Source organism: Vombatus ursinus, unplaced genomic scaffold, assembly GCF_900497805.2.
Source record: "Vombatus ursinus unplaced genomic scaffold, bare-nosed wombat genome assembly UNPS02014781.1, whole genome shotgun sequence".
Lineage (NCBI taxonomy): Eukaryota > Metazoa > Chordata > Mammalia > Diprotodontia > Vombatidae > Vombatus > Vombatus ursinus.
Window position 1 is genome coordinate 15,509,112 of NW_020954559.1, and position 13,545 is coordinate 15,522,656.

Here is a 13,545-nt window from a genome sequence, read left to right on the forward strand (position 1 = left end):
AATTTTATTTATTTTTTTACCATTTCAAAGTCATATAGGATGCTTTTAAATTACAGCATGTCCTTTGTTGTTGAAGCCAGATTATGCTCTCCCTCATTCTCCCCACCACTACTACCCTACCTTTAAAAAAAAAAAAAAACAAAAAAAAACGGAAATCAAAAGAAAAATAAACCTGTTTTTCTCTCTCTCTCAACTCTGTATGTGTGAACATGCCAAGATGAGTCACAAAGGATGCCCCATTGGGTGGGGACTAGGGCAATTACAGATGTGCAAAGAAATGGTTGCCAAATCAGGATTAAAGTATTTTTCAGGTTTAAGTACATGCTTTGCATGGCTGTCTTCTATCAAAAGAAAAAAAAAACAGAAAAAGCAGCAGCAGCAGTCTTGTTTGAAGGCTAGCTTCTCATTTCAAGTGGTACCTAAGATTCCTCTGTCATGCTGCTTTCCCCACCACAGATCTGACATGGAACAGATCACAAGGCAGCAAAAGATCAGTTTATTAGACAGATGAAGGGGATCCTTTATCTCTGCTTCTTCTATTAATTACATCCACCAAACTGAACATTTATGAGGTCATCTTTTCTCAGTCTGGATTCTGTTTTTTTCACCTTTATAAGGCATTTCAAATTGGTGATGTTTCCGCAGAGCTTATAAAGAAAGTGTTTTGGAATGTTCATGTTCTGCACACTGGTGCAGCTCATCAATAAATAAACACAAATAAATAAATGAATTAATACATATTACATACACACACACACAATATACACTTTCAAGTAAACCAAAAACACTGCCCTTAATTCACACACGGTTGTTTAGAGTACTGTGAAGGGATATTTAGGACATAAATTATTACATAGCTCAGAGAAAGCAAGTTCTGCCTTATCCTCATATTATTTAGAAATTCTGTGGTTGAAAAAGTCACTTTTAAAATCTTTGCCTAACTTAGAAAGAGTTTCTTTACAACAGAGCCATAAACAGAAGTATTTGCATCATGAGTCTACATACAAACAAACCCTCAGCTGCTTCAGGAAGAGAATCTCACTTTCTCTCACACTAGGACATGACAGATTTCTAGAAGATTACTCCCATATTATGTGTTGTATTAGATTTGTTCCTCCATAAAGATACTTTTGCTGTTTTGAGTGTGTTACAATTGTTGGGATAATATAAGCATTCTTTGCTTACCTTGCATCTTCTCCAATTTACTCATGTACAAGTTGAAGAGCGAGTAGATCCGCTCCGTCTCTCGGTCCCCATCAATATCGAGCTGTATGTTTGCTGGAAGGCCACTATAAAAAAAATAAAAAATAAGTTTATGTGCGTTTTTTCAAAGCAACACTACTATCAATATTTTGATGCTTCCCAAATTACTACCCAAAGAATATGAGTGGGTTTGAAACTACTGGGACCACTGGCTTTCTAGGACGAAAAAATAAATAACAAATAACCTTTAAACAAGGTTAAAAACACATGTATGGGGGAGGACAAGGAGTGTGGATGCAGGCACACACATATATATGTACATTGGGGAGATGTGTCCATGTATTAATTCAAGTGAAAAAGACCTAGAAATTTGCAGTTGAGACAAAGATTAGTGTAAGTCAAGGATGTGACGTGGCAACCAAAAACAAGCTAATGAAATCTTATGATGCTTCAAGATCTAGAATCCAGTGCTAGGATTAGATCAGTTATTCTATGCAGTTCAGACCATATCTGCCATACTTTGAACCATTCTGGGTGCTACAGTGCCGAGATTTACAGAGACATTGATACAGTGGAGGACATACAGAAGAGGGTGACTAGGGTGGTAAGAGGTTTAGCCTGGAGAAGGCTGCTGGGGGAAGAGAGCGAGAGAGAAAGAACAAGTGAGAGAGAGAGAGAGGAGAGAGAGAATGAGAAATGTCTTCAAATCCTTGAAGATCTTTCAGGTGTAAAAATTATCATGAGATGTGTCTCCAGAGGGCATAACTAGGAACAATATGTGGAAGTCAGAGAAATTCAGGTTTAAGCTCAACGAAAGGAAGAATTTCCTTAAACAATTAGAATGACTCAAAAATGGAATGGATTGTCTTAATGAGGGAAAGTCTCCCAAGGTCATTGGAAGAGTCTAAGCCAAGGCTAAATGATTTGTAGAGGGGATTTATGACTCAGGGCCTGGACTGGAATATATAGTTCCATGTATGGAAGACCTCAAAATGACTTTCTCAATTCTAAGAACATATGTGGTGTGTGTGTGTGTGTGTGTGTGTGTGTGTGTGTGTATGAGTGGGTGTGTGTATTTTTTTACAATCTTCAAGTTAATTTGTACTGATCTTTAGTGTTAAAACTGTAGTAATTCAAACTTTTTCTATCAGAGCCCTCTACATCTCGCCCTCCTTGATAATTCTTACTTGTCCCTTATCTCATGCTAATCCCCACAATTTCCTGAACCAAACTCTGCTCCCCAAATATGCCCTGAATTTCCCCACCTCCTGCCTTTGTTGTTGCTTCTCCCAATGTTTACAATGTCCTCTTTCTCTCTTTTGGCTTTATTTAAATTCTATACATTCTCTCAAATTCATTCTCCCATTCAACCCAAATGTTGTCTCTTCCATGACAACTGTCTCTGCTGGGGATGACTTTTTAAATAAAGTATGTCACCTAGCTTCTTTTTTGCCTTTCAGATCACTGGTCCCTCACAGGTACCCTTCCCTGCAACCCCAGGCTTTCCAGATCCCCTATTGTCCTCCCCCAGCAGAATATAAGTACCTTGAGGGCAGGTACTATATTGGTTGTTTGTATTTGTATCCCCAGGGCTTAGCCCAGTGGCTAGCACCTAATAAGCATTTAATAAATGCTCTAGCTAGCTATCTTATCTAGTCTCCATTAAAGTTATTTGTGTGTCATAGATGCCTCTTTACTAAACTATAAGCTCCCTAAGGGTTGGGACCCTCATTGGACCATGACATATCTAACCTTAGTACTGCTTCCAATGAAAGCCTAATGTCTGTTGAATTTCGTTATAAAGCAAAAACCCCAAGTTTATATACAGGGCCATTAAAACTCATTACGGAGTTACATTTTTAAAAATACAAACATACATAAACCATCCCAACCAACTTCAAACCCCAAGTACTTCCCTCCCTTAATGTAGTGTCCCGAAAGTCTTAATGCAGTTTAAGCTTTAATAATTTCAGAAGTATAAATGCTAAAAACAACAACTTTTAAAAACAACATCTGGAAGGTTACTTAAAGTTTTAAACTATTTATATGCTTTTTTATTAACATTCAAAATAATTGTGATCTTGTTATCCATAGCCTGGTCAATTTTTGAACTCCATAAAAACTCTTATCAGCTGCTTTTGTAATCTTTGCCTTAAGCTTATCCAAAGAATGAGGTTTTTTTTTTTTTAATTGTCTCCCAAATTCATTAATTCAACAAGTATTTATTGAATTCTTACTATGTACAATGCACTGGGCTAGGTTCTAGGGATGCAGTGGTGGAGATCAACACAGTCCTTATATTCAAAGAGGTTATAATCTGATGCGGGATAAGACAGGTATGCAAATAAGAGTGATAGAAGGAAAAATTGGAAAGAGGAAAGGGAAGGGTCTAGATAAAACACTATAAAAAATCTGAGTGGGCAAAGATCATTTTCATTACAGAAGGAGGGAAAGTTAGTACTGGAAAGGTTGCAAAGGTAAGAAAGGACAAGAAGGAGGAGAAAGATTTGAAGGGGGAAATGTGACTATAGAAGGAAAAGATGGAATAAATACAGGAAGGTTGTATTAACAGGATTTGGCCCCTGATTGTATATTGGGGGGGGGGAGTGAGACAGAGGGAAGAGCCAAGGAGGAGTCCAAGGTTATGAACCTGGGGTGCCTAGAAGGATGATGGTGTTCTCCATAGACAGAGAGAAGTTTGGAGGAGAAAAAGATATGTTCAGTTTTAAACAGGTTGAGTTTGAGGTACCGCTAGGACATCCAGATGGAAGAATCGAGCAAGCAGTCAGACTGAGCAAGATATAGAGATACAGATGTCATCATCACCATCATCATCATCATCATCATCATCATAATGGACATTTATATAGGGCAGTAGAGTTTTCAAAGCATTTTTCTTCTAGCACCAGAGATGAAGAATGAGGTTTTGATGCATCACAACAGTTTCAATGTGTCCCCAACAAGAAAAGGTCCAGTGGAGATAGATCAGGAGACTGACATGGCCAAACAAGAGGCCTCCCTTTACTAACTGATGCAGCTAGGTGGCATAATAAATATAGAACCAGGAGGTCCTGTGAATCCAGAGCCTCTGGTGTCTTCTACCATAGCTTAATAGTACAATGGATAGAATGCTGGGTTTAGCATCAGGGAGAGCTAAGTTTAAACGCAATCTCAGACACTTACTAGTTTCTGTTATTGTTGTTGTTTTTTTACTAGCTATGTGACCCTGATGCTATTATTATTTATTCCATTTTACAGATGGGAAAAGTGAGGCAAGCAGCGGTTAAGTGACTTGCCCTGGGTCACACAGCTAGTGTCTGAGGGCAGATTTGAACTCAGATCTTCCTGACTCTAGGTCCAGCACTTTAGCTGCTGTACTACCTAGCTGCCTCTAGAATATAATCTCCTTGAGGGCAGGTACTATTTCTGCTTCTTCATCTCTAAAATGAAGATAATATCAAACCACCTGATTAATAACAATAAATTTTCTCACTTTATTTTGCTCTTTTTACATGTCTGCCTCAGTTTCCTTATCTCTAAAATAGAGATGATAATAGCACCTACCTCGCAGGGTGGTTGTAAGGATCAAATGTGATAACACTGGTAAAGTACTTAGCATAGTGCCCGGCACAAAGTAGTTGCTATAAAAATGCCTATTCTTTTGCCCTTCTACTTCCTCTGGATCTACTAGTCTGAGAAAGGGTCATCCAGAAACTTTCACACGTCATGATAGGAAGCCCCATGTTGTGAAAATTAAAATTAAAAATTTATTATTCAAAATTGACAAAAACATAAAAAAATTTAAATAGCTATACTTTTAAATTATTTTTGTAAGTTTTTAGCATCCCTTCTTTTCATGAGCTGTTACACGCCTCTGCAAGTAGATGCTTGTGTTCTTGCAGACCAGCATGAAGGAAAGACAATGAATGGCTTCCCCAGTCAAGGTGGAAAGGGCTGCCACAAATGCTGCAGGCCCCAAGATGGTCTCAGACCTCTCTCCTAACCTCAGAACAGTGAGCAGCCCGCCCCCTTACCCTGTACAGGGTGTGCAGCCAGGAGTGGTGTCACACGTGGCCTTGCAGCAGAGCCAGTGACCGTTCAGGTAGGCTGAGGGGTGGTAGACGGTGAGGCGCTTTTTGTTACACTGGCTGACTTTGGTGAGGATGTCAATCCAGTCCTTGGCCTCCACACAGTTGTTGGCCTGGATATACAATGCTCGCTCCGGCTGGATGACCTGGAACATCTAAAAAGATGCAAGGATATTTTATTTTTTGTTTTTGGTTTGCATTTTCTTTTGAAACATGGCTAACATGGGAATGTTTTTACATGACTGCACATGTATAATCTATATCAAATTGTATGCCTTCTTAAGGGGGGGGGAGGAAGGGAAGGAAGGAAGGTAGGGGGAGAATATGGAACTCCAAAAAAAATTTTTTTAAATGTTAAAAAATTTTGTTTACATGTAAATGAGAAAAAATAAAATTAAAACTAAATATTAAAAAATGCTTCCAAAAAAATAAAAAAAATAAATATAAAGGATGCAAGAGGACATGTTACTAAAGGAGTCATGGAAAACCAGGCAGAACCAGAGAAAAGAAAAGAAGAAAACTCTAAGCAATGAAAATGAACTTTTTTTTACAGATTCAAATGGTCACCTTTATTATTACACTTTCAAGTTTATTAGATACATAGCAGCATAGTAGATAGTGCTGGGCTTGGAGTTGGAAAGGTATGGGTTCAAATCCTGTCTTAAAACACTAGCAATAAAATTAAAGTATAATTTTCTCACTTTATTTATTTTGCTCTTTTTTTGAAATATGACTAATTTGAAAATATGTTTTGCATTTCAAATGCCTTCTCAGTGGGTAGAAGAGGGGTAGGAGGGAAGGAGAAAGAGAATTTGGAAGTCAAAATTTTAAAAGAAAAAAATGCTTAAAAATAATTAAATAATAAATTGAGATGTTAAAGAAAAAAAGACACTAGAAATCATGATCATGGGTTAGTTAACTTCTTTCAGTGTCAGTTTTCTTATCTGTAAAATGGAGACAATAATACCTGTAGCATTAAAGGTGATCATGTATATAAAACATTTAGAACCTAAAGTGCTACTGAACCAGAGGAGTAGCAGCAATAATAATTATAATGTAGTTTGATATAATTATCTTCATTTTAAGAGATGATGAAGCAGAAACTTGATCAGTCACATAATTAATTCCCTGACCTTCAAATCTACTATTGTTTCTATGTTCTTATCACTAAAGAGAGGTCACAGTAGCAGGCAGAACAGTATCATTCAGCTGTTACTCTCCCGTTAGTAGCCAATCTACTATTTATATAGTGTTTTAAGATTTTTGGTTTTTTTTGTTTTTATTTGTTTGTTTGTTTTTGGTTTTTGTTAGGCAATGGGGTTAAGTGACTTGCCCAGGGTCACACAGCTAGTAAGTGTTATGTGTCTGAGGCCGTATTTGAACTCAGATCCTCCTGACTCCAAGGACAAAGCTCTATCTGCTGTGCCACCTAGCTGTCCCAGGGCTTTTAAGTTTTGCAAAGAGTTTTGCAAGTGTTATTTCACTTTTATCCTCACAATAATGCTGGGACTTTGATGCTATTATTATTTATTCCATTTTACAGATGGGGAAAGTGAGGCAGGCAGAGGTTAAGTGACTTGCCCTCGGTCACACAGCTAGTGTCTGAGGGCAGTTTTGAACTCAGATCTTCCTGACTCTAGGCCCAGCCCTTTAGCTACTGTACTACCTAGCTGCCTCTAGAATATAATCTCCTTGAGGGTAGGTACTATTTCTGCTTCTTCACCTCTAAAATGAAGATAATATCAAACTACCTGATTAGTAACAATAAAATGACAACTTTACATTTATATACTATCCTTAGAATGTGTCATGTGTCAGAAACGATTCCCCTTTTAGACGAGGATGGATAGAATAGATAGAAGACAGCAGGTTTATGGGAAAATTAATTAGTCTGGGAAAACAGGGGAAACCTAGGATCTATTTTGAGCGCTGCCAAATGACTCACTGGGCCAACACGGGCAAGTCATTTCCTCCCTCTAAGTCTCAGGTTTCTTCATCTGAAAAGCCTCTGAGATACCACTTAACTCTCCTCCCATGAGCATTCTGAGTTTGCCCCCTAAAAATAAAGATGGTTATAAGAAACTGAGCCTTTTCTTTTTATTCTTATTTTAAATGAGAGTTGGGTTTCTGGGATAAGGTCCTTCCTTTAGGCAGAAGATTAGTCCTGGAGCTAAACAGACTCAGAAGATGAGAGAAGTGTTCTTTGGAAGAAGCAGCAGGACACACACACACACACACACACACACTCTCTCTCTCTCTCTCTCTCTCTCTCTCTCTCTCTGAGTGGATGCTAAAATCTGGGAATTATTTGACACCTAAAATGAGGGCCTGACGTAATGAACCTAGGACCCACAGGTGGTTTCTGGATTCACTTCAGCATTCTCTCAATCTCAGGAGAGAAGTCTTAACATACTGCAGACCTGTGGCATGTCTCCATTTCTCAGTCTTGGGGCAGAGGAAGAATGCAACCTTCTCTAAGTACTCCCTCACTGCTATTCCAAGAGAACCAGAGGCCAGCAGTGGCATGCATGAGTCATCTCTTGCCTATGTTTATCTTTTCTTCGGCAGAGAGCCTTGTTCTGAATCACAGCATTGGTTAAGAGAATCACCCTGAACAGTTAAAGACAAAAACACAGCCTGCACCACCCTTGAGAATGATGATGAAAACAAAACCAAAAAAAAAAAAAAAAAATCCAAATCTTTGGGGGTAGTGATATGAAAATTTCAATTTCCTAAAACTGAAACTACAACAGCATTATTATGCCCTCCCCTCCCATCCCTGTATAGTCTTGTATCTAGCATGAGTTAAATCCTACCCCATCCCCCCAATTTATGGAGTCACATTTGAAATACTTGAGCGAGATATGCTGAGTCTTATGAGGTGATAAGAAACAAAGCTAAGAAAGAGTTAAAAGTATGACTGCCTTTTGAGTCAGTGGTGATAGTGAGTTACACGAGGTTAAACAATGATGATGGCGGCATATGGCATTATAGAATAGATAGAAATAGGCATCCTATCTACCTCATAGGGTGGTTGTGAAGAAAACGCTTTGTAGATCTTAAAGTATTATAAAAACGTAAGTTGTTATTATTAGGGTTGTCGTTCATCCTTCATTTTTGAAGAGGACTGATGACATCCTGATGTTGGGGTAAAACAATGGATGATGGGGGATGTCTTGACTTGTGCATGAATTGGATTTAAGTGAGGCAGAGTTGCCCAGTCATCAGCCTCACTCCCTCTTCCAGAGTCATCAAAGTCCAATGGCAGGACAAAAGCCAAGATGACTGGAGATGGCCCTAGATGCTGTGGATGACCTTGGTGCCTTTGATGTCTGACCAAACTCTAAGTGCTCCACAGCACTTGCTCCAGACACCTTCACGGCCGTTGGAGCAAATTGTGCTCATGTGCTCATTTCACCAGGAGAAGTCTTCACATGCTTAGGGCAGACACCCCCACAACTCACCGAAGTGTTGCATTCATTTACCTTCAACCTACCTTTGCCTGTATGCTGAGACAGTTTTATCAGGGTGTGGCTGCTTCATGGAGTCACAGACAAGAGATGGGGGAAAGTAGACACCAAAGGTAGATGAGCAGCCCTGAAAAGAACTCAGCAAGCACTCACACCACAAAGGTACCAGGGTCACCCAGCTAGTAAGCGTCTGAGGCCAGATTTGAACTCAAAAAGATGGTCCTCCTGTCTTCAGGACTGGTGCTCTGTGCACTGTGCCACTTATCTACTCCTTGTACTTCTTTTATATTCCATATAGTGCTGACTACATCCTAGGCACATAGTAAATACTCCATGCATTGATTAATGTTAGTGAAACACCACTGTAGCAGTGTAGACTAACACATTTCTCTGGCCAGCTTCACAATCACTAAAAAATAACTGTCTTTGGTTTTCATACACCAAACAAGTGAACCAAACAAGAGACTTCAAGATCATTGGTCCAAGATTAACCTATCTTATAAGGTTTTATATATTTAGAATTTAAGACAGTTGGTTCTACAACCTTCCCTATTCTCAGGGGTTGAATACTGAATATAAAACCAAAAGAACACATTTGCTTGGGTTATGTAGCCTTGAGATGAGAATCAGAGCAGCCTGAAACTTAGCACCTGTTAACCCAAGAGCCCACTAGCTAAGCCAAGCAATTCCAATGTTTGTAAGACATTTCCATTCTCAACATACCAGACACAACAGTTGCTCTTTGAGCAAAAACCAGGATTTTTTTTAATTTAAAAAATAAATACAAGCATAAGAATAAATCTGTCTCCCTCCCCCTCCAGTGTTCCTACTCATAAAAAGTCCAAACATGGCTGTATCCCCCAAAGGGCATGCCAGGGTGGAGTCTAACCCAGAGTCTGCTCCAAGGAATTATGAGGACGGCAGGAGATTTGACATCAGGGTGCCAAGACGGTGAAAACAGTTACACGGGTGTGGCTGCCACATGTGGCCAGCGAGATTTTGTGGGATTTTTTTAAAAAAAAAACACAAGACCAGGTGTGCAAATTAAACATATTACCAACACTCAATCACCTATGGTAATAAAGGTAGGCAAGGCGTGGATACATAACACCCACAGATAAATAAGACTTCCTTCTAGACTAAGAATTCCAGTGATAGCAACCGTAGAGATCATCTATTTCAATCCATTTCTCAAGATTTCCTTCCACAAAAACCTCAACAAGTAATTATCAATCTCTTTGTTCGATGACCTCTGGTGAGGGTCACCCATTACATCCCAAGGCAGCCCATTCCACTTTGGACAACTCTAATTGTTGGGAAATTTTTTCATTCATTGAACCTAAACCTTCCTCCCTGCAGAGAGAGATCTGATGCTGTTTCTCACTCTGCTCAGTTGGGACAAGCAAAAGCAGTCTAATTTCTTTATCACAAGACATAACTTTCTTGTTCCCCTAAGTCCTTCTATTTCCTTCCTGGCTAAACATCCCCACTTCATAAGATCATTGGTTTAGAGATGAATAGATCTTATAGGCCATCAAATTTGACAATTTCAATCAACTGATCAATAAAGAATTATTACATATCTATTATGTGCCAAGAAATAGATGGCTCAGTGGATAGAGCACTGGCCTAGAGTCAGGAAGACCCGAGTTCAAATGTGACCTCGGACACTTACTAGCTGTATGTCCTTGGGCAAGTCACTTAACCTCTGTTTGCCTTAATGTACCGAGAAGGAAATGGCAAAACCACTCCAGCATCTCTGCCAAGAAAATCCTGTGGACAGTATTGGTGTCCTATGGCCTACCATCACAAAGAATCAGACAGGACTGAATTAGTGGACAACAACTACGTGCAAAGAACACGAAAAAAGGCAAAAGATAGTCCTTGCCCTCGAGCACGTTAGCTTAACAACTGCTTGTTGACTTGACCTGAAATGGAGGCCAAGAAAGGTGAAGTGATTTCTTCCAGGTCCCATAGGTAGTGAGAGGAAAGATCTGAACTCAGATCCTCTCACTCCAGATCCTGTGCTCTTTCCACTGTACCATGATGCCTGCCTTCAACTGATATTCATGTATCATAGTCATCTTCCTGTGGGTGTTTTTGTTCAGCCATTTCAGTCACGTCTGCCTCTGTGTGACCCCATTTGAGGTTTTCTTGGCAAAGATGCTGGAGTAGTTTGCCATTTCCTTCTCCAACTTACAGATAAGGCCTCAGTTAAACAGGGTTAAGTGACTTGCCCAGGGTCACACAGCTAGTAAATATCTGAGGCCAGAATTGAACTCAGGAAAATGAGTCTTCCTGACTTCAGGCCCAGCACTCACTTAGCTGCCCTCCTGCGGATACATTTTATTATTATTTCTTTTTTTCACCATTTTATTATTATTTCTTTTTTTCAATCAGCAAAAGTCTGCCTTCTCTTCCTCTCTGCTTCCCTTTACCCCAACTGAGAAAGGAAAAAACAAAACCCTGGTTACATACACGCGTAGTCGAGCAAAATAAATTTTGGATGCTCTGTAGAGTTTAATAATCTCACTTATTTCCATAATCAAGTATTTTACCAGGGCTGCTAACAGGTAACATTTGGTAACCTGATGGAGAAGAGTGCTAGGCAGCAGAAGAATGGCCCCAAATATGGACAGCAGGTAGAAAGAAGAGGAGGGTGATGGGACCTGGAAAATGTAATAAGTGGAGAATCAGTCCCTGAATACCTGAGAGCTAAATCTTCCTGCCTCATCTTGTTTTGTTTTTTTCAAAGGAAGCCCTGAGTAGCCAAGTAGTGGCTGGGGTAACCGAGAATCAGAAACTATGATTTTTCATTGCCTGTTTATCTCTCTGGTTTCTTCTAACTACATGGTAATCTTCTTGAGAGGAGGAAAGTTGTTCACCGACCAGCTTGAATTCTAAGCATGCAAAACATGATGTGACAGTTATATAGACCAGTTATTAGGCATCTCAGGGAGGGCAACAATCCAAGTCTACTTCACAGACATTGATACATCTAGCCACAGACGGAAAAACATCTTAGTTGTTTTAAACATTTTAAATAGTCAATAAAAACTAAATGAAGTGTTACAGAGTCATTTATAAATAGGCTTTTTCCATTTAGTCATATGATCTTCTTTCAATTGCCTAATTTTAAACAAGCTTAAATATAACTGAGAAAAAGCCTGTCACTCATAGGGCTGGGAGCTGCCCATATTGCACTCTTTCTTATTCATGGACAAATATTACTGTATCATTTCAGAGACTGGGTGTAACACTCTCTGGTTTTGATGTTTTTATGCATTTTAAACATTTCTGAGAACTATTATATGGCCACCAGGTGATGTTCCGAAAGAGCTAGATTTCTTCAAGTCAATGTAAAGTTAGGACCACTCTTGGAAACTGTTGGAATGATGCCAGTTCAGTTCTGAAACCACTTCCTGGGCAGGCTTCCATGAACTCTATTGTAGTCATCCCAGCCAAGGAGAAATTTAAGCTGCTCTTGAGGGCTGTTGGACTGAAGACTAACCTAGCCCTTCCCAGAGTTCCTCAAGAATATGAATAACTAGGAGAACCCAATGCAGGGAGCAAAGATGGTGGGTAGGTTTTTAGGGAGTGAAGGAAGAAAGAATAGGAGCTAAAACAAAACAGGATAGACACTTAACAAAAGGCAAAAATATCTGAAAGGAAACACTTACATTTTTCATTTTGAAGGACTCCTCCTCTAATTTCTCCACAGCCAGAATGTTCTCAATAGGAATGCTATAGAGAGGCTGGTCTCCTGATGGAAGTCAACAGAAACATGAGAAGCTGATGAATAGGGCAGAATTTTACTTTGTCAACTAATTTTATTGAATGTTTCTGGATTGGCTTCTCTAAAGACGCCATTCATATTTTGTTCTGTTAAAAAAGGTTTTAAGCCACTCAGTCTTTTCTTTTTTTGGTGGGGGGAGGCGGCAGGAAGCAGATTTGTGATTTTGTTGGTGTAGGGAATTCTGCCAAAATGGATCAGCAACTAATCTGTAGAAGGTATATCTTTCTGCCTTTGTTTTCATAAAACTTAACTTTGAAAAGCTTTTTTCTTCATTACTAAATAATTTCTAAGTAACATTACTAAGTAATTTCCCAATTACTAAATAATTTAGTAATGACATTTTTGACAGAGTATTTAGACATGGGATCATTCCTTATGAAAAATAGTCCAAAAATATTTAAAACAATTAATTTTTTTTAAAAGAGAGAGAATGGTGCTTGAGGACACTGATAGGTTAAGTGACTCACTAACGTCATACAGTCAGCATGTGTCATAGGCAGAGCTTGAACCCCAAGGTGTTCCTGAATCTAAGGCCCAATCAACTGTCTATCCTGTATTCCATGCTGTCTCTTGTCTTTGTTGGCAATTTCAGTCTTTCTTAGAAGTCTGCCAAAGTCTGTTTTGACCTAAGATGAGAAGAATTATTTGGGGGACAAAAATGGGGAAGTAATTAGATATAGTTTAAAAAATCCCACAGGAAGATGTCTTTAAGGGGCTTGGAATTCTTTGTGTCCCTATTAACAGATTCCCTATGAGTTTTCTGCTATCTAACCTTGAATTAGTACAATGGAACAAAAATGTCATTCTTGTGAGTATGCACACCTGATGTTGGCATTTGTCAAATTTTGTACAACAGTTATATCATATCTTTGTTGAAAAAAGAACTTTTATGGTGTCCCTGCAAAGCAATATAGTACTCCAACAGCACAATAAATGTTTGTAAAAGGAAATTTAAGTACCTATTTTTCCTATTTGAAGTATAATCCTG

The 13,545-nt window shown here is 39.0% G+C and overlaps 1 protein-coding gene across 2 annotated transcripts in view; it reads right to left on the reverse strand.

Moving 5' to 3' along the window:
• LOC114046204 (ras GTPase-activating protein 3) overlaps positions 1-13,545 on the reverse strand; it is a 287,029-nt gene that overhangs the window by 11,197 nt on the left and 262,287 nt on the right. For both annotated transcript variants that reach the window (XM_027866455.1, XM_027866454.1), the window contains exons 20-22: positions 12,442-12,524; positions 5,238-5,446; positions 1,186-1,289 (exon numbers count right to left, since the gene is read on the reverse strand). In XM_027866455.1, the coding sequence (XP_027722256.1) occupies positions 1,186-1,289; positions 5,238-5,446; positions 12,442-12,524 (396 nt within the window). The remainder of the gene's footprint in view (positions 1-1,185; positions 1,290-5,237; positions 5,447-12,441; positions 12,525-13,545) is intronic.